Source organism: Lynx canadensis, chromosome C1 (assembly GCF_007474595.2).
Source record: "Lynx canadensis isolate LIC74 chromosome C1, mLynCan4.pri.v2, whole genome shotgun sequence".
Taxonomy (NCBI): domain Eukaryota; kingdom Metazoa; phylum Chordata; class Mammalia; order Carnivora; family Felidae; genus Lynx; species Lynx canadensis.
Genome location: NC_044310.1, coordinates 126,252,336 through 126,278,566, shown reverse-complemented (window position 1 = coordinate 126,278,566; position 26,231 = coordinate 126,252,336). Strand labels below are relative to the sequence as shown.

Genomic DNA, 26,231 nt, shown 5'->3' with positions numbered 1-26,231 from the left:
AAGACCTACAGATGGCCAAAAGACACATGAAAAGATGCTCAACATCACTCATCATCAGGGAAATGTACCTATTAAAATGGCTGAAATAGAAAACACAAGAAACAAGTGTCGGTGAGGATGTAGAGTAAAAGGAAACCTCTTGCACTGTCGGCAGGAATACAAACTGGTACAGCCTCTCTGAAAAACAGTAAGGAGGTTTCTCTTAAAAAGTTAAGAATAGAATTATCCTGTGATCCAATAATCGCATTACTGGGTGTTTACCCAAAAAATACAAAAACACTAACTCACACACCCCTGTGTTTCTTGCAGCATTATTTACAATAGCGAAATTATGGAAGCAGCCCAAGTGTCCATCCGTACATGAATGGATAAAGAAGATGTGGTACACATACACACACACACACATACACACACACGCACACACGCAGAATATGATTCAACCATAAAAAAATGAAACCTTGCCATTTGCAATGACATGGATAGAGTTAGAGAATATAATGCTAAATGATATAAGTCATTCAGAGAAAGAAAATTACCATATGATCTCATTCATATGTGGAATTGAAGAAACAAAACAAACAAGCAAAGGAATAAAAGGAGAGACAAACCAAGAGTTTATCAAACTCAACACCCAAAAAACAAATAATCCAGTGAAGAAATGGGCAAAAGACATGAATAGACACTTCTCCAAAGAAGACATCCCGATGGCCAACTGACATATGAAAAAATGCTCAACTTCACTCATCATCAGGGAAATACAAATCAAAACCACAATGAGATACCACCTTAAACCTGTCAGAATGGCTAACATTAACAACTCAGGCAACAAAAGATGTTGGCAAAGATGCAGAGAAAGAGAATCTCCTTTGCACTGCTGATGGGAATGCAAACTGGTGGAGCCACTCTGGAAAATAGTATTGAGGTTCCTCAGAAAATTAAAAATAGAACTACCTATGACCCAGCAGTTGCACTACTAGGTATTTATCCAAGGGATACAGGTATTCTGTTTTGAAGGGACACATGCACCCCAATGTTTATAGCAGCACTATCAAGAATAGCCCAAGTATGGAAAGAGCCCAAATATCCATCAATGGATGAATAGATAAAGAAGATGTGGTGTATATATATACAATGGAGTATTACTCTGCAATCAAAAAGAATGAAATCTTGCCATTTGCAATGACGTGAATGGAACTAGAGGGTATTATCCTAAGTGAAATTAGAGAAAAACAAAATCAGATGACCTCACTCATATGAGGAATTTAAGACAAAACAGTTGAACATAAGGGCTGGGAAGCAAAAATAATATAAAAGCAGGGAGAGGGACAAAACATAAGAGACTCTTAAATATGGAGAACAAACAGAGGGTTACTGGAGGAGTTGTAGGAGGGGGGATGGGCTAAATGGATAAGGGGTGGTAAGGAGTCTACTCAAAATCATTGTTGCACTATATGCTAACTTGGATGTAAATTAAAAAAATAAATTTAGGGGTGCCTGGGTGGCTCAGTCAGTTAAGCATCAGACTTCGGCTCAGGTCATGATCTCACAGTTCATGAGTTTGAGCCCCGCATCGGGCTTTGTGGTGACAGCTTAGAGCCTGGAGCCTACTTCAGATTCTATGTCTCCCTCTCTCTCTGCTCCTCCCCCACTCATGCTCTGTCTCTCTCTCCTTCAAAAAGCAATAAAAACATTAAATAAATAAATAGATAAATAAATAATTTTTTTAAAAGAAATAGAAGAAGAAAAAAAGACAAACCAAGAAACAGACTCTTAACTATAGTGAACAAAACTGATGGTTAGTAGAGGGGAGGTGGGTGGAGGGTTGGGAGACATTTGGAATAGGGATTAAAGAGTACACTTATGATGAAAAAAATTAAATGAAATGATAAAAAAGAAAGAAACATGGCTAGAAATAAGAAAACACTTAACAGTAGTTCACTCAAACCTTCTTTGGAAGTGAAACTATTATTTTTTTTGGCATGGGGCTCAGTGAAATGTCCAAAATACTGATATCATAATATGGAACTACCATTCTTCTCCTGAAGGCTGTCTTCTACTGGATTTGAAAATATTTACTACAGATTTGAAAATATCTTTTCAGGCTGATAAAGTGATTTCTAAATTAAGAGCCATGGGCCAATGGAAGGGATAGCAAAAGACACATTTCTAGCCTTTCTTTTGTGATGGTCTGTGGGGCGGGACAGGGTGGGTTGGGGGTGAATAAGCAATGCATATTCCCTTTTACTTTCATACTTTCCTCTTATAAGATAATTTTAAAGAGTAAAGGTTAAATCAACTATCACAGATAAATTAATAAATACTATGAAGTGAACAAGACAAATGTATAAAAACAAAAGAAGCAGAGAGGATATCAACTGGTGAATGGGCAAATAAAATGTGATATATCCATACAATGGAATGTTATATGGCAATAAAATGAAATTAAATACCAACATGTGGTGCAACATGGATTGAAAACCTTATGCTAATAAAGATGCCAGTCATAAAAGATTGCATTGTATTATTTTATGTGAAATGTCCAAAATAGTCCAATTCATAGAGACAGAAAGTAGATTAGTGTTTGTCTAGAGCTAGGGGGTGAGGCAGAGACCATGGTGGGGATATCATGGCTAAGAGATGAAGGGTTTCTTTGTAGGATAATGAAAATATTCTAAAATTGACTATGGTGATGGATGCACATCTCTGTGGATAAAACTAAAAGCCATTGAACTACACACTTCAAATGGGTGAAGTTAATGGTATGTGAATTATATCCAAATAAAGGTATTGTGGGTTTTTTGTGTTTTTGTTTATTTGTTTGTTGAAAGAACCCAGCTTCTTCTGTCTTTCTGCTTTGTCTATGCTAGGTTGCTGCTTGTTCTTAATGGCTTCCTTAGGCCCCAAGATGGCTGCTGCACTTCCTTATACCATGTACAGACCATAATGCCCAAAGCAAGAAAAAGCCTTCCTAAGGGTCCCTTTGTCAGTGAGGATTTTTTTGGAAAGCCCCTGCAGACTTCTCCCATTTCTTATTAGAGTCACTTGGAGAGAGAATGGAAGTGCTAGGCTTGCATAGACCAATCACAATTCACCCTGTGTTGATTTAAAAGAGCTCGAAGAACTTTCCTTAAAGCACATGGCCACCCTATATCTAAATAAAACTGCATTTGCTCTGGGGCCTAAGGACTTAAGAATTTAAGGAGGAGCTTCTTTTATGCTCATACTCCTTTAGCTGGAATTTGTAGCAGCTAAATAAAAAAATCATTCTGATACTTATTAAAATGGTAAGGAAGACTTCATTCAAGATCATTGCAAAGGAGTCAACCCTGTTACAGTTGTGGAGAGAGACTGCTCAACTCTGAATTCATCAAGAACCAGTGGGGATTTAGCCACCCTGCAACATGAAGGGGGTCAGTGGATGCAAAATTACTAAGAAGAGACATTAAGGCTAGGGAGATTCTTGCTCAAGAAGGCCAAGGGTTACATGGAAAATCCGATAGACTCCACCAAAAGTCTGCTAGAACTGATACATGAATTCAGCAAAGTTGCAGGATACAAAATCAATGTCCAGAAATCAGTTGCATTCTTATACACTAACAATGAAGCAACAGAAAGACAAATAAAGAAAATGATCCCATTTACAATTGCACCAAGAAGCATAAAATACCTAGGAATAAATCTAACCAAAGATGTAAAGGATCTGTATGCTGAAAACTATAGAAAGCTTATGAAGGCAATTGAAGAAGATTTAAAGAAATGGAAAGACATTCCCTGCTCATGGATTGGAAAAATAAATATTGTCAAAATGTCAATACTACCCAAAGCTATCTACACATTCAATGCAATCCCAATCAAAATTGCACCAGCATTCTTCTCGAAACTAGAACAAGCAATCCTAAAATTCATATGGAACCACAAAAGGCCCCGAATAGCCAAAGGAATTTTGAAGAAGAAGACCAAAGCAGGAGGCATCACAATCCCAGACTTCAGCCTCTACTACAAAGCTGTCATCATCAAGACAGCATGGTATTGGCACAAAAACAGACACACAGACCAATGGAATAGAATAGAAACCCCAGAACTAGACCCACAAACATATGGCCAACTCATCTTTGACAAAGCAGGAAAGAACATCCAATGGAAAAAAGACAGCCTCTTTAACAAATGGTGCTGGGAGAACTGGACAGCAACATGCAGAAGGTTGAAACTAGACCACTTTCTCACACCATTTACAAAAATAAACTCAAAATGGATAAAGGACCTAAATGTGAGACAGGAAACCATCAGAACCTTAGAGGAGAAAGCAGGAAAAGACCTCTCTGACCTCAGCCGTAGCAATCTCTTACTTGACACATCCCCAAAGGCAAGGGAATTAAAAGCAAAAGTGAATTACTGGGACCTTATGAAGATAAAAAGCTTCTGCACAGCAAAGGAAACAACCAACAAAACTAAAAGGCAACCAACGGAATGGGAAAAGATATTTGCAAATGACATATCGGACAAAGGGCTAGTATCTAAAATCTATAAAGAGCTCACCAAACTCCACACCCGAAAAACAAATAACCCAGTGAAGAAATGGGCAGAAAACATGAATAGACACTTCTCTAAAGAAGACATCCAGATGGCCAACAGGCACATGAAAAGATGTTCAGCGTCGCTCCTTATCAGGGAAATACAAATCAAAACCACACTCAGGTATCACCTCACGCCAGTCAGAGTGGCCAAAATGAACAAATCAGGAGACTATAGATGCTGGAGAGGATGTGGAGAAACGGGAACCCTCTTGCACTGTTGGTGGGAATGCAAATTGGTGCAGCCGCTCTGGAAAGCAGTGTGGAGGTTCCTCAGAAAATTAAAAATAGACCTACCCTATGACCCAGCAATAGCACTGCTAGGAATTTATCCAAGGGATACAGGAGTACTGATGCATAGGGGCACTTGTACCCCAATGTTCATAGCAGCACTCTCAACAATAGCCAAATTATGGAAAGAGCCTAAATGTCCATCAACTGATGAATGGATAAAGAAATTGTGGTTTATATACACAATGGAATACTACGTGGCAATGAGAAAAAATGAAATATGGCCTTTTGTAGCAACGTGGATGGAACTGGAGAGTGTGATGCTAAGTGAAATAAGCCATACAGAGAAAGACAGATACCATATGGTTTCACTCTTATGTGGATCCTGAGAAACTTAACAGGAACCCATGGGGGAGGGGAAGGAAAAAAAAAAAAAAAAAAAAAAAAAAAAGGACGTTAGAGTGGGAGAGAGCCAAAGCATAAGAGACTGTTAAAAACTGAGAACAAACTGAGGGTTGATGGGGGGTGGGAGGGAGGGGCGGGTGGGTGATGGGTATTGAGGAGGGCACCTTTTGGGATGAGCACTGGGTGTTGTATGGAAACCAATTTGTCAATAAACTTCATATAAAAAAAAAAAAAAAAAAAAAAAAAAAAAAAAAGAAGGCCAAGGGCTTAAACATCATAAGTGGGGGATGAGGAACTTAATCAGATATCAAGTGTTGATCAGGTAGCAAGGGTAGGGGCTTTCTTGATAAACTGACTCAGCAGGATTCTTGCTGAGCCTTGGCTGTGTAGACCTGGCCAGGACAGGCTGAGGCCTAGTCAAGAAGAGGGACGAGGGAAGCCAAACTAATATTTGGTCATGGACAGAGTCTCTGTCATAATGCAGATTTGATGGTTTTTTTCATTCTTTGTTTCTCCCTTTGATCATTTGATTAAAAGCTGACAATTTAAAATCAAGTAAATTTCATCAGGTCTTTAATGTGCTTGAGGCTTTTCTTTAACTACTTTTACTTCAAAAATTATGATGTACACCTACCTATTCACTAAAACCAATTTAAGAAACAAATATTAGCATATATTATATTCTCTTCATTTCTGAATTTCTTTAAATGAGATGTATGGTCTTCATTATTTAAACTAGAGCTTGGACTAACAGACAGTTTCAGCAAAGTAAGATTGTGAATACATAAATTTTTTGCAACTTCTGCAAAACCTGAACTTGCATAACCAAAATACTGATTGGGACCTGCCATTCCACATAATTCACACTTAAGATAGTTTGAAAGCAACTTCCTGCCCAGATAATGTAAAATATGACAATGCAGTGACAGTTTTAATTCAAATAAAATCAGAACAGTTAACATGCTTGTATGGTACATTTTAAAATGCAGTCATTTGTAGTCCCCTTGTAAGAACCTAATGGAAATCCTAAAGGTTGTTACATAGATATTTTGGTTCTCTTTCTCTAGGAAGCAAGGTCACAATGATTTTTAAGTTACTAGGCTAGTCCCAATAGACTGTTTAGCCCATTATATAATTGAACTTGCAATATTAATATTAACCATAAGCCTTTCTAAACCAGTGATTAGAAGGAGTGGGAAACAGAACGCTTGGGCTTTGGCATCAGCAGTTTCTGATTGTAATGAGGAAGGGGTGATACCAGTGGAGGGGACTCTGGCAGAAATAGCTTGCTCAGGCAGGGAATGCATCTGAAACTGGGGATACAGTGGTTGTATAATTTCTAAGTCTGCAATGGATGGTAAATGAATGTACCTAAAAAATACTCCAACTTGACGTGTGTTTTTTTGAAAGACTTATCACAGTAAATACAGCTCTTTAGCCAAACAAGCGGTTTATTAAAGTGGTTCAGTTACCATGGCAACGTATCTGGAATTTATAGCTCTTTAGTTTGAGAGTACTTCATTTCACTCTCTGAGGCACTGAAATCCAAGGCTAAAGTTCTTAATGGCCTCCATTAAGTCTCATTGTATGATGAATTTCTATTGTTTGGAAAATGTATACACACAAAATGTAGCGTGCAAAATCAGTCCTATGAGTTTATAGTTGTGTGCATTAATTTTAAATAGGTACTTTTCAATTTGGAAATGTCACTGTTAAAATTTTTTTTTTATTATTGCCAAAGCTATATACGATCCTAGTTTAATGAAGAAAAACAGCTATTTCAAAAAATATGTCTTCTGAACTTATTCCCCAGAGGCAACCACTTTCTGTTCTTTTAGCTGTTTTTTGGTTTTCTTTTAATATTTACTTCAAATCCCTCAGCAACATGTTTATATTGCTTCTTGGTTTGTATTACTGCTTGCTTTGTGTCTTTAGCTGTCATCAATTATTTGAGTTTCTGTGTATTTGAAAATAGCTTTATTCTACTTTTATTCCTGATTTTTAATTTGGCTGGGTATAATTCTTAATTATAAATCATTTTCTCAGGGTGCCTGGGTGGTTCAGTCAGTTAAGCATCTAACTTTTTTTTTTTTAAATGTTTTATTTATTCTTGAGAAAGAGAGACAGAGTGTGAGCAGGGGAGGGGCAGAGAGGGAAACACAGAATCTGAAGCAGGCTCCAGGCTCTGTCAGCACAGAATCCAACACAGGGCTCAAACCCACAAACTGTGAGATCATGACCTGATCCGAAGTCGGACGCTTAACTGACTGAGCCGCTTGGTTTTGGTTCAGATCATGACCTCATGGTCATGAGATCAAGCCCCACATCTTGAGAGAAACTTCGGATTCTCTCTTTCCCTCTTCCTATGCCCCTCTCCCACTCATGCCCTCTTGAAAGAAAGAAAGAAAGAAAGAAAGAAAGAAAGAAAGAAAGAAAGAAGAAAAAGAAAGGAAGGAAAAAGAAAGAAGAAAGAGAAAAAGAAAGGAAGGAAGAAAAGAAAGATAGGAAGGAAGAAAGGAATCATTTTCTCAAAATTACTACAGATATTGAGAAATCCAATGCACTTCAAGTCTTTTGTTTTAATTATTTTCCTCCCTTCCCTGGATGCTTAAAGAATTATTTCTTTGTTCCCAGTGTTCTAAAGTTTCTTGATGATGGACCACACTCTAGGTCCATTTTCATCCATGGATCCTCAGAGGACCTATTCCATTTTCCATTTTGAAAACTCCTGCCCTTAAGTTTTATAAAACTTTTTTTTTTATTTCTCTGATTATTTTCTTTCCTCTGTTTTCTCTGTTGTATCTAGAGATTTTATTATTCATGTATTGCCGTCTTGGTTTGGTTCTCTGATTTTCTTATACTTTTATATTTACTCTATTATAATTTTTCATCTACTTCCTGGAAGATTTTCTTGGCTTCATAACCAGTGAATTTTTAATTTCTACTGTTAGATTTTTAACTTCCAAGAGTATTTCCGCCCCTTTCCCTCTTAGTCACTCCTTTTTTAGAGCATCCTGTTGTCTTACAAATGTAATCTCTTCTAGTTACACTGACTGGAAACTGTACATGGTTATGACTTATAGACTATGGCCTTCAATAAAGGATGATCTGACTGGATGTCTTGTTGAGGAACCCTCAATATTAGACTCTTTAGTCTTTTCTTTTTGGCTTGTCACATTCCCTAGAATATAATCAATTTATATGATTCTCCTCTCCTGTGTAGAAGGCATGGGCCTCTTTGTCTTTTTGGAGAAGTGGGAGGATGAGAAGGCTGAGAGAGAAGGGCAGATCTCCACATTTATTATGTAACTTTTATTTAATCCCTATGATTTTTGTAGAATAGCCTACCATCATTGTAGGATTCCTTTATCCATATACCTTCTGTTTTATGCTCTCTAGAAAATAAATCTCTTGCTTTCTGCCAGAGTAGGTTGGAGAAGTACTCTATTGTGTGGAATAGGAATAGGAGAATATCTAGATCAGTGTTGGTACATGATCAACTCCTCAAATATTATTTTGACCAATCCTCCTGTTGTAGCCACACCCCCAACCTCACTTCCCTTAGCACCATTGCCTAAGCCTTTTTTACATTACCTCTATTCTAAACCTCTTGCTTGTCAACTTTCCATACTTCCACCTTAGGAGCTGTCAGGTTGGCTAATTAGTTACTAAGCATCTGTCTACTTTCTAATTTCCAAAGTTTTGTCACTATTAATTCCTCTTGAGTTCTCTGTATGCTTTGCTGTCTTTTAAATACAACATTGAGGGGTGCCTGGGTGGCTTAGTTGATTGAGCGTCAGACTCTTGATTTCACCTCAGGTTATGATATTGCACTTCATGAGATCGAGCCCCATGTCCAGGCTCTGCACTGAGAGCTCAGGGCCTGTTTGGGATTCTCTCACTCCCTCTCTCTCTGCCCCTCTCCTGCTCACATTCTGTCTCTCTCTAAATAAATAAACAAACAGTAAATATATAATACATACATACATACATACATACATACATACATACATACAGCATTTAGAGGGAGTCTAGGTTAAACGTGTTCAGCCTGCTCTCTTTTCCCAAAATTTCTAACTAGTTTTTTTAAGTTTATTTATTTTGAGAGAGAGAGAGAGAGAGAGAGAGAGTACATGCTTGAGCAGGGGAGGGGCAAAGAGAGAGAGAGAGAATCCCAAGCAGACTCTGCCTTGTCAGCACAGAGCCAGACGAAAGGCTTGATTGAACTCACAAATCGTGAGATCATGCCCTGGGCCAAAGTCAAGAGTTGTTCACCCAACCGACTGAGCGATCTAACTAGCTTTTAATAGTTAAGAGACTACATTTGTGTTTTAGATTAAATTGATGCTTTAAATTTGATTCCTATTTAATTCATCTCACATTGATTACTCATTCTTAATAGATAACTTGTCCTCAAGTTAACTAAGAAAAGCCTTTTTAGGGGCACCTGGGTGGCTCAGTCTGTTACTCATCTCTTGATCTTGGCTCAGGTCATAATCTCACTGTTCATATGTTTGAGCCCCAACATCGGGCTCCTTGCTGATAGTATGGAGCCTACTTGGGATTTTCTCTCATCTGCTCTCTCTCTGCACACTTCCCCTTCCCTCCTGCTGGCATGCTTTCACTCACTGTCTTCTCTCTCAAAATAAATGAATAAACTTTTAAAAAAAGAGAGAAAAGTCTTTTTAATCTGAGCTATCTTGATTTTCTCCTTTCTCCTTCACAGTTTCTCCATATGTCCTTCTGTGCTCTTGACCTCCCTCCTGTTCCCTTCCTCCTGTCACTTCAGCCTCTTCTACAACCTTCTGCTTCTTGGAGACAAGCTTAGATCCCCTCATTGTCCATTTCCATTAGCCTGTCTACACTTTAAATTCCCTATTTCTAAACCTACCTAAGCTTCTTAGTTAAAAAAACAAATGAATCAACTTTCCTTAACCCTTACGCTCCAGTCCCAGCTTTCTTAATTTATAGTCTTCTCTTAAAAAAAAAAAAAAAAAGTGCTGTTCATTCATTTCCTCCTTTAACCCTATTCCACGTAGTGTTTTATATGAGCTTTCTTGAAAATGAGCTTCTAAACAAAACCACCACCTCCTTTTTGGCCATAGCCTAATTGACTACCTCTTTTCCATTGGAACTTTTTCTTCTCATTCTTGACTTGTTCTTGTTTTACTTCTCAAGGTGTTTTTGTTTGTTTGTTTGTTTTTATTCCCTCCCTTGTGTCTCTTTTTCCCTTTTCCCCTTAAATGTGGGCCTCTGTTTCCTTAGGCTACCTCGAGAGCAAAGCACTTAGTTCATAAAAACTTACTGACTTCTGAAAAGTTTTTCATGCTTTATGAAAAGAAAGTGACGTAAGTGACATGATTTTTCAAATAAAGATTTGTATGACATTAATGGAGGTTTAACTTTTAATATCTAGGCAGGTGCTGTAAAGGACTATATTAAGATGATGCTTCAGAACGATTCACTTAAATTTCTGGTGTTTGCTCATCATTTAAGCATGCTCCAAGCTTGCACAGAAGCAGTCATAGAAAACAAGGTATGTTATTTTTCTATGAAATACTTTTTAGGATGCAGATTTTTAATATAATAAACATCGATTGTAGTCTTGTAATTGAGGTTTTTTGGCCTTCTGTAAATGATGGTATATTATTATTAGATTTTCTTCTTGCAAATTACACTAATATTATATATTACTATTATGTTGATGATACACTATTAAATTTTTTCTTTTCTTCCAGGCTTATAATTTTCCACTAATCTAATTATCTGGGTTGACTAAAATATGCTGACTTGATAGCCTATATTGTGAATTTCAGTATTGTTACTGGATACACCATTTGAGACTGATGTAGACAGTTAAAAATTAAAATTCTTATTTACCCTCAAGGCAGCCTTAGAACATGGGTGATGTTGAGGGGAAACAGAGAATGAATTCAGCCAATTTTAGTGCCCAACTGCAGTCATACCTTTTAAACTTTAAACAGAGTATGTTGCCTGGAAGATTTAGTACAGGGGAATGTGAAACATATGGCCCAGGTACGGTATCAGGTAAGCTCTCCAAACCTGCTGGCCTTAACTGCATTTTCCTGGGTTCACCTAATTCCCCAACAGTCTTATCAGAGACAGCATCTGCCATTTTTTCTTTCAGAGTTTAAATCTGTCATCTCTCTTTATGTGCTGAGGGCTTTTGGAGATGCTCAGAAACTGCGAAGAAATTTCCTGACAAATTGTGTGAGCTTAATATACATGGAGTGGCAGAACCACTTGCCTGTGTAGGTAGATTTTTTACATGGAGGAATTAAGCCATGTTTTTTAAAACTTTGTATATATATTATGAGCATTTGGCAGTCTGTTTATTAACATTACCAAAGAAGTAATTCTCATGTTTCCTTCACAGACAGATTTATGATAACATAATAAAGTGCTATCTGTGAAAAGGTGTTCTCACATTGATTATCGTAGTATTTTTTTAAATATTGATTCCTTTTTTAAAAAATTTTTTTAATAATTATTTTTGAGAGAGAGAGAGAGAGAGGGAAGGAGGGAGGGAGGGAGGGAGGGAGACGCAGAATCTGAAGCAGCCTCCAAGCTCTGAGCTGTCAGCACTGAGCCCCACACGGGGGTCAAACTCACCAACCTCAAGATCATGACCTGAGCCAAAGTCAGACGCTTAACCAACTGAGCCACTCAGGCGCCCCTCATATAGTATTTTTTAAAATGTTTATGTATTTTTGAGAGAGAGTGCAAGTGGGGAAGGGGCAGAGAGAGAGAGGATCTGAAGTGGGCTCACCCTGACATCAGAGCCTGATATGGGGCTCAAACTCAGTAACCATGAGATCATGGCCTGAGCTTAAGTCAGACACTTAACTGACTGAGCCACCCAGGTGCCCCTAATTACCGTACAGCATTTTTAAAACACCCTTTGAGAAAGAGTGAATTAATCTTAGAAATATTTTTAAATGATTGGGGAATAAAATTAAATTCATAATATTTTCTTATTCTGATTCCATTAAACTTAAATCCTTAAAATTACTGGGATCTATTCTAAGTATGGCAGTCTGTCTCTTCTCCCCACTTCTGCTTTACTGATGTGTTTAGAATCCCATTTAACATCACTAACATTTAAAAATGATAGGTAGTCATGGGTTGGAGGCGAATTTCTCCCAAACTCTGTCTAGCCTGACTGTGTGTATTTTCTTTAGAAAGACTGTCAGAAGATCTTATAATCTCTCTCATTGGATTTTAAATTGATCATTGATGAATTTATATGTTTGCGAAGACATACAAAGTTAATATGATACATTCTATTTAATGATTAACTTAAATATTTCCTTGTGAAAGTGAATATTTATATGTCTTGACTATTTAAGGCTGTGTTGTCCATAAAAGTGCTTATACAAATGAGACTACTATTTGAAATTCAGGACTTCTACTGAATTTTAGAAAGTTGAGTAATGAGTCATTTTTAACTACTCTCACACACACTGATTGCTCCCCTTTACCCAGCCCAAATCATCCCTAAAAGACAGCACTGTTCAATTTAGCACTTAATGTTTCCCTACTTTTAAAAAATGTGTGTGAGTGTCTTGGTTCCCCAACTCAATGGAGATGACCTTATCACATATTTCTTTTAAATTTAGAAATGTGAAAAAAAATGAATTCAAATGGTACTCTAAAAAAGCTATTTTCCCAATTAATATTGAAATGCTTCAGAAATAAATGCACTATTCTTCATGAATCCTTAATAATGGGGGTAAAATCCTCTTTCTCCCTTCTCCCCTGTCTGGCTTTATTTTTATTTTAGAATTAGTGAGCCTGTAACTTTGAAGTTAGCCTGATCTGTTATTTAAAGTTTGCATGTGAATTTTCATAGAATTTTACTGAAGACATTAGTTCAGTGATGATTTATGGAGCCCTGTTTTATACACGGCATTCACTTGGCATTGATGGTATGAAGATGAATTAGACACAGATCCTACCCTCAAGTAGATTAAAAGATTTAAAAATATGGAATTGTTATAAGAAGCATTAAGAAATTTGGTTAAGATTCTTCTTATATAACATTTACTAACCTTTCATCTTAACCCATTTCTGTTTTGTTATGTGAGCATAAAAATCAGGTATAAACTATATAAAATGAGATAGTTGCATCGGGGTTTGTGCTAATGTTGCCATCTCCCTTGTTGATACTAGACACGCTACATTAGGATAGATGGAAGTGTTCCGTCTTCAGAAAGAATACATCTAGTTAATCAGTTTCAAAAAGATCCTGATACTCGTGTGGCTATCCTAAGCATTCAGGCTGCTGGCCAGGTAAGAAATTTCAGGTGTTACTTTGATAATGAAATGTCATTAAGATAATAAAAAGGTCATTAACCATAATTATAGCTTTATATCAAGATAAAAGTGTAATAAATATTCTACTTTGGAGAATATTTGAGAGAGACCTCAACACTTTTGACTCAAAGCTTCCTAAATTTTCAAGGAAAGAATTGTCTAGATGAGTATAGCTAATTTGATTGTAATACTTTTCCGTGACCTTTTTTTTTTTCTTACTTTTAATTTGCATAGAATTTCCTTTCATTTCCTATAGCACACATCTTACTTGGTTTTACCAGAGCTTCCGAGGCAAGGTGGCCTGAGGGAAAAGAACTCTTCTGTCTGAGAACTTTTTATGGAGTGTCCCTGGTTTGACCCTTAAGATTGGGTTTGGCTAGAAGTAAATGAGAACCCAAATTAAGAATGACTCAAATACACAAAGTTTGTTCTCTTACGTAGACAGTCCAAGGTTTGCATGGTGGTTCCACAAAGTCCTTAGGTCTTAAGCTTCTCCTGTCTTTCTTCTCTGCCACTCCTAGCACGTTATCTCTTACTTAAGAGAGCTGCTGGAGTTCTTCCACATACCTGTGATCCAGGCAGCTGACTGGAGAAAGGCACGCTGCAGCCCATTCACCTGCAGTTAGCCCATGGTTACAACTAACTTCCAGGAAAGCAGGAGAAAGTAGCCTTTGTTTTGTCTAGTCACACTAAAAATCAGGTGTTCTGTTACAAAGAAATAAAAACCAGATGGCTCTTGTGGAAGACCACACCACGCCATGTAAGGGGGATCCTTCTGGACTTTTTTTCTAGTAACATTCCACAATATTTTGATGTAATGTCTAAGCCAGGAAACGTAACATAGGGAAAAGGAGTTGAGCATATTGAGGTGCGTCCAACCTGGTAAAGAGCATATCTGGCATCTTATCTAGACTGTGGAATCTAAACCAGGGCCAGAGACCTGCTTTTAGCAAGCTAATTGACATCTATAAAATTGTACAGAGAAACTCCATGACGATGAAGAAGTTCCAGAACTCACTAGGAGTTCTAACCAAAAGGAGGAGTGTCTCAGCATTTCCCCCATGTTGGATGAAACTTCTGGTCATCTGAGTTTTATTTCTGTTAAAATATTCTAGCCAGAGAGAGTATCCTCACAAAGATCTTTAAAAATGGAGTGCTCATAGCATGGGAGAAGAAAGGTTGGAGGAAGCCACACAGAAGGATCTGCTTGATAAAAAGACTTTTTGAAATTAAGATTGTATAGGGCACCAGTATTTTATTCAAGGCTTTATTCCTGAAGACCTGCTGTAATTCAAAATTTGTATACCTGAATCCTTGTATGTCCATAGGCATAAAGGAAAGTAGAAAGGGCTGTGTTCTTAGGGCATGTGAATCTTCCATTATAGTTTAGTAGTATCTCAGAGGGACGTGGGTCTTGCCACCATATTTCCCCTTTATTCTTGTATGGTCATATGATGCTTAAAAGTGTCCATCCCTCTTTAAATACTCCTTCTTATTCTTCAGCATCATCTCTAACATTTTGTGGTGTTTCCTGTCCTAAATAGCAGCACAGTTTAGCTTGATGGCTATTTGGTTCACCATGTTTTTATCACTTCTAACTTCTGTTCCAAAGTGATACATCTTTAGTGAGAACTCCTGCCCCCATCTAATGAATGCTAGTTTGACATTGTTATGTGATATAAAAATATTTGAAGGTAACAAAAAATAGCAGCACAGCAGTTGCCAAAGTCATTCTCCAATGGAAGTTCCAGTGCATGTGAACAACAGTGTGGATTAGATGATTCTGTCAACGGATGGTAGGTATTTCTGTCAACCTCATAACATCCTTTACTACTGTGTGGCAACAACTTAAGCACCATTCACATTTCACTCAGCCTTTCAACTTTAAGATCATGTATTTTTGGACACATTCTTTGAGGATATTTGTATTATTTCTCATATATTGATTATAAAACAAGACTTAATACTTATTCATGTCACACTGTTTCAGACTGATGTAACATGCAATTGCACAAAATTCAGTTGTGTTACATACTGAGATACAAACCAGTAAACGAGGGTTTTGAGATGTGGGAGAAATTTCATAGGAAGAGAACACTGTGACTGGAGACATGATTTTCTTGCTTTATAGAACAACACTGAACTAAATGAATAGAGGAAGTCATTGCTGTCTGCCTAGTTGCTATGGATACCATGTGTTAGAAATTATATTCTCGTTTATAATTCATTTTATTAGATTTTCCAGTGGTAATGTGAATCCAGTCCTCATCAGAGGATAAAATGATTTTGTTTATATATATATCCATCAAACTGACTTTTGAAATTACTGAAATACCTTTTAAATGTGTTTTTTGTAGTTTACCTGGCCATTTGCAATAAGCAGTCTTCATTTGCCTTTCATGAATTAAATTTTCTTAATTTGGCTTAAAATGAAAGACTGATTTATTTTTAAGTCCTTCAGCTTTCTCTTCTTGTTCATTTAACATGTTCAGAAAGACTTTATTATATACGGCTCTATGTTACATTCTCAGTTTATTTGCATCTCAATTTCTTTATTTTGCTTAGGGTTTGACATTTACTGCTGCAACTCATGTTGTATTTGCTGAGTTGTATTGGGACCCTGGTCATATAAAACAAGCAGAAGACCGTGCTCACCGAATTGGACAGTGCAGTTCTGTGAATATTCACTACCTTGTTGCAAATGGGACCCTAGACACCCTTATGTGGGGAATGTTGAATCGAAAGGTAAAGCTTGAATTCAGGGTTACCATTGTACTCATTATTATGCAGAGCCTACGTAAGTTAAGAGGCTGAGTTGTAGTGTTTTCAGGCAAAGGATATCCAGGTACACTAAGGTAGTGATAAGGACCAAGTTTAGAAAGGCTTCAATTGGTAGTACCTTACCTCTCCTCTGTGATAAGGAAGAGACATGAAGTTTTCCTACTGCCTTCCAAGGCCTTCATCTACCATTTTGGAGGCCAGAAGAGGAAGAGCTAGCAAGGAAGCATAACATTTTCAAACCTCAAGTCCTTTTTGTAAGCTAAGAATAAACCGTTACTCAAGGACTGAGTTCCCAGCTAATTTTGGACAGAAGACAGCCTGTACCTGGACTCCAGAAAGGGTAGGAGGGATGTTGCTTGCTCTTTCCACTCACCTGTCTTTTTCCTCCCCAGCCTGCAGGGGTATTTACAGAAAGGATTTGACTAGTTATTAGAGCATGTTTTTCAAGCACTGACTAGATATTCAAAATGGCCAATCATATGTAGGTTCAATTTCAAAGTTTATAAATATCATAATAAAATTTTTTTTGAGAAAAACTTCTGTAGTTGGACATTTTCCTCATTAAGCATAGGAATCATTGTTGTAATTTTGAAATATTATGTTCCTAAAATCCAATGGTAGGTTGAAACGATGAGTTTATTCTTATGGATTACTTGTGGTTTAAATGCAAAATCACATTACGGCTTAGCAAGGGTCTGCTATGAGAGAACTTTTGTAAAATTCACATGCCTTTTCCTCTTACAGACACAAGTTACAGGGAGCACACTGAATGGTCGGAAGGAACAACTTCAGGCTGAGGAAGGTGATAAGGAAAAATGGGATTTCCTGCAGTTTGCTGAAGCTTGGACTCCAAATGAAAGTTGTGAAGAGCTCAGGAATGAAATTTTGTTCACTCATGTAAGAGCATATAACAAATTCTTTTCTCTATTTTTTTATTTTTTAATATACTGAAACTATAACTTTGTCATTTATTTCTTAAGTAGCCACGATTCATTGTTTATGCTGTTGAAAGGAGTTTCCCCATAAAAGCTGGAAAACCTCTTAGAACCACAAGACGACATCGCAAGGAGGCTGCACCAGTAGCTCGTATCTTCCAGCAGTTACATACCAGTGCTCTCTGTTTAGCCCCTTAGAAATGCATGCTCAGTAGAATCCAGTGTGCAGAAGAAAATATCGGTGGCTGTATTTATGATCCTGAGGATATGGAAAGATGTATTAATTTTGCCACAGAGTGTAACACAAACAGGTCACAGACTCAGTAGAGATGTTTGCATTACAGTGTCCAAAGTATCTAACAATTTATACAACTTAATTAGTAAAACACAAATGAGCCAACAGAAAAACAGGTGAAGAATGTGAGCATTATGAGGACCCTTGAGTAGCCAGTAAACGTGGAAAGAAACTCTGCCTCACCAAGATAAGGCAAATTGTACAGGCGCATTTTCCCTTTACAGTTAATAAGTAATCTGTGGTGTGGCTCTTTGAGATTATGTGACTGTCCTGTTCCCAGAACCTTTCATCTGGTAGTCTTAGCATTCACTATGATCTTTGTCTGAATCAGTTTTTAAATAGTGGTTTTTCTTTTTTTTTCTTTTTTTTTATTATTTTTTTAATGTTTATTTTTTGAGAGAGAGAGAGAGAGAGACAGAGTGTGAGTGGGGGAGGGGCAGAGAGAGAGAGAGGGAGACACAGAATCTGAAGCAGGCTCCAGGCTCCAAGCTGTCAGCACAGAGCCCAATGCGGGGCTCGAACTCACAAGCTGTGAGATCATGACCCAAGCCGAAGTCAGACGCTTAACTGACTGAGCCACCCAGGTGCCCCTAAATAGTGGTTTTTCTAATTCTGTCTTTGCTTCTGTATTTATTAGCTGGCATTTTTCTGTAAAGACAAACTTTATTTTTCCTCATTTAAAAAATATCACTGTGAGCTTGGGAATTCTGTTACTATTAATGTGTTATAATCCTTTACTTTTTTTCTTTGTTTTTCTTAATATATGGTTTATGGAAGCTCCTTTCTCTCTTTTCTTTCATTTTTTAAACAAGTCCCTGCATTTCTTTGATTGCTTCCTTGCTTTTTGACAAACGGTTTAAGATTGACCTTTTATTATCTTTGCCCCAGACCTGGAACTGGACATTTCTTTAAGGAGTCTTGATTCCCTTTGCTGGGAAGTGATATTTAGAAATCAGGGTGTTGTTTTTTGTTTTGTTTTGTTTTGTTTTTATTGCTCTGGGATGTCATTATTTCTAGGCTCTTTTCAGTGTATACAGCGATTTACATGCACATACATACATTTTGTCAGAGATAGGTTAATATGTATGTATGTATGTATATGTGCATATTTAGTTCATAAGTTCACTCTGAGACTCCAGTTCAAATCCAGCACCACCGGGTTCTTTTTCTCCTCCCATCTGTGCAGACATAAGCATTTATGTTTTTCCCTTATCCAGCAGGAAGATCTCTGTTTCTTGATATCATCAGTGTATGTGCTCTGTGGCTCTGTCCTTCCATACATGCAACAAACTTTTAAAATAACTACTACACTAATACCATACTTTACACCTATTAGATTGGCAACAATGGAAATACTTAACATACCAAAAATGTCAGGAACATTTTATATACCAAACGCTTCATATACTGCTGGGTAGGAGTACAAATTGTTGTAACCCCTTGGGAGAGCATTTAGGTAATATCTGGTAAAGTTGGAAATGCCCTTAAACCAAACCATTCCATTTCTAGGAATGTCTTCTCACCCGTGGGTAGAAGGATACATGTAGAAGAATGTTTATTGAATCAGTTTTTGCATTGTTAAAGATTAGGAATAACAAAAATGCCCTGATGGGTATTTAGAAATTAACATGAATGAATTACATTTATGTCTTAACGTGACCAGATTTTGAAAACATGTTATTTTTAAACTGCATAGCCCATACACACAAATAATATTGTGTATTTATGAATACATATGTATACATAATGAAATATACAGACATTGGAATAACCCATATTAAACTTGTAATATTGATTTTATCTGGAAGGAGGAGAATGAGTCTGGGAAAGAGTAAAAAATGTAATAGCAACTTTAACAAAAATATTTAATTTTAAAGAAGAATAGGAATTTGGAGATCTGGGTGGCTCAGTCAGTTCAGCGTCCACGTCTTGGTTTCAGCTCAGGTCATGATCTCATGGTTCGTGGGTTCAAGCCTCGCTTGGGATTCTCTCTCTCTCTCCCTCTCTCTCTGCCCTTCCTCTGCTCACGTGCACTTTCTCTCTCTCTCTCAAAATAAAAAAAACTTAAAAAAAAAAGAATAGGAATTAAACAGTACAGTATTACTATTTGTAAATTTTGAATGGCGGGTACGTTTCTGTATAATAATAAATACTATCAGAGAACATTAGAGAAGCTTATAATCATTCAAACTGTCTGCTTCTTCCTAGCCCCTTTGGTGCCATGTGGTGTGAAATTTGGGAGCTTAACATTTTTTATTTGAGTACAATTGACACACAATGTTACATTAGTTTCAGGTGTGCAAAATAGTGTTTTGAAAGAATGAATTTTAATTTTTGAAAGATATTATAGGAATAAAATTAAAGTCTGTAAAGTTTAGTTCCATAGGAAGAAACAATGTTTTTTATGTGGAATCTTATTAAATTTTGTATGCATTTTATTTATAGGGCTGGTACTTTTTTTTTTTTTTTTTTTTTTTAGGATACTAGAATGCCATTCTATCAAATATAGCTTAAAAAAATCAAAGGATCACTTCTAAGACATTTTTCTTTTGCTTAAAAAACGACTTTCCTTTTGGTAATGTTTATATATTTTGGTCTATAAAAAATCAATAAATACTTAAAATCCTAGGTATTTTAAAAATATGTAACTAAAATTATGATTTGTAGCTGCTTGTTCTCTAAGATTTCCTAACTATTGAATTATGTTTAAGTGTTCATTTTTAAGATAAGAATTAAGAATTTAAAATGCATATTCCCATGTATATACATGCTTATTGTTTTTAACTGTATTTGAAGAAAAATATATATCTATGTATTAAGTTTTTAAAAAATCACCCAGTCATCTTTACCAAATCTTACTCCCCTGAGCCAGGTGTTTTTCTTTTACAGTTTAGTGTTACCTCACACAGATTTTTCAGTGTATGTCATTTTTTTAAATAGCATATATTTATTTTTTTATTTTTTACTCAGGTAAAAATGGTATATAACATTTTAGTTTCAGGTGTACAGCATCATAATTCAATTTTTGTAAACTCTTAGCCTCCTTCATCCATTTCAGTCATGCCCCAACTCCCTTCTCCACCTGATAACCACCAATGTGTTCTCTGTATTTACGAGTTTGGCTTAGTTTGGTTGGTTTGGTCTTTTTAGACTCCATACATAAGTGAAATCATATGGTATATGTCTTTCTCTGTCTGAATTATTTCACCTAGCATAATACCCTCAAGGTCCATTCATGTTGAAAACGGGAAGAGTTCCTTTCTTATAGCTGAGTAGTATACACACACACACACACACACACACACACCACATTTTCCTTAAACATTCATTCATTAGGTTGCTTCCATATCTTGGCTATTGTAAATAATGCTGAAATGAATTAAGAGGTGCATATATCTTCTCAAATTACTGTTTTTGTTTCTTTGGATAAATGCCCAGAGATGGAATATTTGGATCATGTGGTAGTTCTATTTTTAATTTTTTGAGGACCCTCCATACTGTCTTCCATAGTGGCTCCACCAATTTACATTCCCACACATTGTTCCCTTTTTTTCCACATCCTTACCAACACTTACTGTTTCTTATGCTTCTGATAATAGCCTTTCTTTTCCTTTTTTTATTATATGAAATTTATTGTCAAATTGGTTTCCATACAACACCCAGTACTCATCCCAAAAGATGCCCTCTTCAATGCCCATCACCTAACCTCCTCTCCCTCCCACCCCCCATCAACCCTCAGTTTGTTCTCAGTTTTTAAGAGTCTCTTATGATTTGGCTCTCTCTCCCACTCTAACCTCTTTTTTTTTCTTTTATCTCCTTCCCCTCCCCCATGGGTTTCTGTTAAGTTTCTCAGGATCCACATAAGAGGAAAACATATGGTATCTGTCTTTCTTTGTATGGCTTATTTCACTTAGCATCACACTCTCCAGTTCCATCCACGTTGCTACAAAGGGCCATATTTCATTCTTTCTCATTGCCATGTAGTACTCCATTGTGTATATAAACCACAGTTTCTTTATCCATTCATCAGTTGATGGACATTGAGGCTCTTTCCACAATTTGGCTATTGTTGAGAGTGCTGCTATAAACATTGAGGTACAAGTGCCCCTATGCATCAGTACTCCTGTATCCCTTGGGTAAATTCCTAGCAGTGCTACTGCTAGGTCATAGGGTAGGTCTATTTTTAATTTTTTGAGGAACCTCCACACTGTTTTCCTGAGTGGCTACACCAGTTTGCATTCCCACCAACAGTGCAAGAGGGTTCCCGTTTCTGCACATCCTCTCCAGCATCCATAGTCTTCCAATTTGTTCATTTTGGCCACTCTGGCGTGAGGTGGTATCTGAGTGTGGTTTTGATTTGTATTTCTCTGATGAGGAACGACGTTGAGCATCTTTTCATGTGCCTGTTGGCCATCTGGATGTCTTCTTTAGAGAAGTGTTTATTCATGTTTTCTGCCCATTTCTTCACTGGATTATTTGTTTTTCGGGTGTGGAGTTTGGTGAGCTCCTTATAGATTTTGGATACTAGCCCTTTGTCCAATATGTCATTTGCAAATATCTTTTCCCATTCCGTTGGTTGCCTTTTAGTTTTGTTGATTGTTTCCTTTGCAGTGCAGAAGCTTTTTATCTTCATGAGGTCCCAATGGTTCATTTTTGCTTTTATTTTTTTTTAATTTTTTTTTTCAACGTTTATTTATTTTTGAGACAGAGAGAGACAGAGCATGAATGGGGGAGGGGTAGAGAGAGAGGGAGACACAGAATCTGAAACAGGTTCCAGGCTCTGAGCCATCAGCCCAGAGCCTGAGGCGGGGCTCGAACTCAGGGACCACGAGATCGTGACCTGAGCTGAAGTCGGCCGCTTAACCGACTGAGCCACCCAGGCGCCCCCATTTTTGCTTTTAATTCCCTTGCCTTTGGGGATGTGTCAAGTAAGAAATTGCTGTGGCTGAGGTCAGAGAGGTCTTTTCCTGCTTTCTCCTCTAGGGTTTTGATGGTTTCCTGTCTCACATTTAGGTCCTTTATCCATTTTGAGTTAATTTTTGTGAATTGTGTAAGAAAGTGGTGTAGTTTCATACTTCTGCATGTTGCTGTCTACTTCTCCCAGCACCATTTGTTAAAGAGACTGTCTTTTTTCCATTGGATATTCTTTCCTGCTTTTTCAAAGACTAGTTGGCCATACTTTTGTCGGTCTAGTTCTGGGGTTTCTATTCTATTCCATTGGTCTATGTGTCTACTTTTGTGCCAATACCATGCTGTCTTGATGATGACAGCTTTGTAGTAGAGGCTAAAGTCTGGGATTGTGATGCCTCCTGCTTTGGTCTTATTCTTCAAAATTACTTTGGCTATTCGGGGCCTTTTGTGGTTCCATATGAATTTTAGGATTGCTTGTTCTAGCTTCGAGAAGAATGCTGGTGCAATTTTGATTGGGATTGCATTGAATGTGTAGATTGCTTTGGGTAGTATTGACATTTTAACAATATTCTCCCAACCCATGAGCATGGAATGTTTTTCCATTTCTTTATATCTTCTTCAATTTCCTTCATAAGCTTTCTATAGTTTACAGCATACAGATCTTTTACATCTTTGGTTAGATTTATTCCTAGGTATTTTATGCTTCTTGGTGCAATTGTGAATGGGATCAGTTTCTTTATTTGTCTTTCTGTTGCTTCGTTATTAGTGTATAAGAATGCACCTGATTTCTGTACATTGATTTTGTATCCTGCAACTTTGCTGAATACATGTATCAGTTCTAGCAGACTTTTGGTGGAGTCTATCGGATTTTCCATGTATAATATCATGTCATCTGCAAAAAGTGAAAGCTTGACTTCATCTTTGCCAATTTTGATGCCTTTGATTTCCTTTTGTTGTCTGATTGCCAATGCTAGCACTTCCAACACTATGTTAAACAACAGCCGTGAGAGTGGACATCCCTGTTGTATTCCTGATCTCAGGGGGAAAGCTCTCAGTTTTTCCCCATTGAGGATGATATTCGCTGTGGGCTTTTCATAAATGGCTTTTATGATGTTTAAGTATGTTCCTTCTACCCCGACTTTCTCGAGGGTTTTTATTAAGAAATGGTGCTGAATTTCGTCAAAGGCCTTTTCTGCCTCGATTGACAGGATCATATGGTTCTTATCTTTTCTTTTATTAATGTGATGTATCACATTGATTGATTTGCAAATGTTGAACCAGCCCTGCATCCCAGGAATGAATCCCACTTGATCATGGTGAATCATTCTTTTTATATGCTGTTGAATTTGATTTGCTAGTATCTTATTGAGAATTTTTGCATCCATATTCATCAGGGATATTGGTGTGTAGTTGTCTTTTTTTACTGGGTCTCTGTCTGGTTTAGGAATCAAAGTAATACTGTCTTCATAGAATGACTCTGGAAGTTTTCCTTCCCTTTCTATTTTTTGGAATAGCTTGAGAAGGATAGGTATTATCTCTGCTTTAAATGTCTGGTAGAATTCCCCAGGGAAGCCATCTGGTCCTGGATTCTTATTTGTTGGGAGATTTTTGATAACTGATTCAATTTCTTCCCTGGTTATGGGTCTGTTCAAGCTTTCTATTTCCTCCCATTTGAGTTTTGGAAGTGTGTGGGTGTTTAGGAATTTGTCCATTTCTTCCAGGTTGTCCAGTTTGTTGGCACATAATTTTTCATAGTATTCCCTGATAATTGCTTGTATTTCTGAGGGATTGGTTGTAATAATTCCATTTTCATTCATGATTTTATCTATCTGGTTCCTCTCCCTTTTCTTTTTGAGAAGCCTGGCTAGAGGTTTATCAGTTTTGTTTATTTTTTCAAAAAACCAACTCTTGGTTTCATGGATATGCTCTACAGTTTTTTTAGATTCTATATTGTTTATTTCTGCTCTGATTTTTCTCTTCTGCTGGGTTTGGGGTGTCTTTGCTGCTCTGCTTCTATTTCCTTTAGGTGTGCTGTTAGATTCTGTATTTGGGATTTTCTTGTTTCTTGAGATAGGCCTGGATTGCAATGTATTTTCCTCTCAGGACTGCCTTCGCTGCATCCCAAAGCATTTGGAATATTGTATTTTCATTTTCGTTTGTTTCCATATATTTTTTAATGTCTTCTCTGATTGCCTGGTTGACCCATTCATTCTTTAGTAGGGTGTTCTTTAACCTCCATGCTTTTGGAGGTTTTCCAGACTTTTTCCTGTGGTTGATTTCAATTCATAGCATTGTGGTCCGAAAGTATGCGTGGTATGATCTCAATTCTTGTATAGTTATGAAGGGTTGTTTTGTGACCAAGTATGTGATCTATCTTGGAGAATGTTCCATGTGCACTCGAGAAGAAAGTATATTCTGTTTTTTGGAATGCAGAGTTCTAAATATATCTGTCAAGTCCATCTGATCCAATGTATCATTCAGGGCCCTTGTTTCTTTACTGACCATGTGTCTAGATGATCTATCCATTGTTGTAAGTGGGGTATTAACATCCCCTACAATTACCACATTCTTATCAATAAGGTTGCTTAGGTTTATGAGTAATTGTTTTATATATTTGGCGCATAGACATTTATAATTGTTAGTTCTTCTTGATGGATAGACCCTGTAATTATTATATAATGCCCTTCTTCGTCTCTTGTTACATCCTTTAATTTAAAAGTCTAGTTTGTCTTATATAAGTATGGCTACTCCAGCTTTCTTTTGACTTCCAGTAGCATGATAAATAGTTCTCCATCCCCTCACTCTCAATCTGAAGGTGTCCTCAGGTCTAAAATGAGTCTCTTGTAGACAGCAAATAGATGGGTCTTGGTTTTTTATCCATTCTGATACCCTATGTCTTTTGGTTGGCACATGTAGTCCATTTACATTCAGTGTTATTATAGAAAGATATGGGTTTAGAGTCATTGTGATGTCTGTAGGTTTCATGCTTGTAGCGATGTCTCTGGTACTTTGTCTCACAGGATCCCCCTTAGGATCTCTTGTAGGGTTGGTTTAGTGGTGACGAATTCCTTCAGTTTTTGTTTGTTTGGGAAGACCTTTATCTCTCCTTCTATTCTAAATGACAGACTTGCTGAATAAAGGATTCTCGGCTGCATATTTTTTCTGTTTATCACATTGAAGATTTCCTGCCATTCCTTTCTGGCCTGCCAAATTTCAGTAGAGAGATCGATCACGAGTCTTATAGGTCTCCCTTTATATGTTAGAGTACGTTTATCCCTAGCTGCTTTCAGAATTTTCTCTTTATCCTTGTATTTTGCCAGTTTCACTATGATATGTCGTGCAGAAGATCAATTCAAGTTACGTCTGAAGGGAGTTCTCTGTGCCTCTTGGATTTCAATGCCTTTTTCCTTCCCCAAATCAGGGAAGTTCTCAGCTATAATTTCTTCAAGTACACCTTCAGCACCTTTCCCTCTCTCTTCCTCCTCTGGAATACCAATTATGCGTAGATTATTTCTCTTTAGTGCATCACTTATTTCTCTAATTTTCCCCTCATACTCTTGGATTTTTTTATCTTTTTCTCAGCTTCTTCTTTTTCCATAATTTTATCTTCTAGTTCACCTATTATCTTCTCTGCCTCTTCAATCCGAGCTGTGGTCGTCTCCATTTTATTTTGCAGCTCATTAATAGCATTTTTTAGCTCCTCCTGGCTGTTCCTTAGTCCCTTGATCTCTGTAGCAATAGATTCTCTGCTGTCCTTTATAAGTT

General features: G+C 37.1%; 1 protein-coding gene across 1 annotated transcript in view; it reads left to right on the top strand.

Annotated features, from left to right (window-relative positions):
- Window positions 1–26,231, top strand: part of ZRANB3 (zinc finger RANBP2-type containing 3) — a 302,090-nt gene that overhangs the window by 228,795 nt on the left and 47,064 nt on the right. Inside the window, 4 exon segments of the mRNA XM_032594393.1 lie at window positions 10,624–10,743; window positions 13,401–13,520; window positions 16,110–16,289; window positions 17,070–17,222. Of these exon segments, the coding sequence (XP_032450284.1) occupies window positions 10,624–10,743; window positions 13,401–13,520; window positions 16,110–16,289; window positions 17,070–17,222 (573 nt within the window).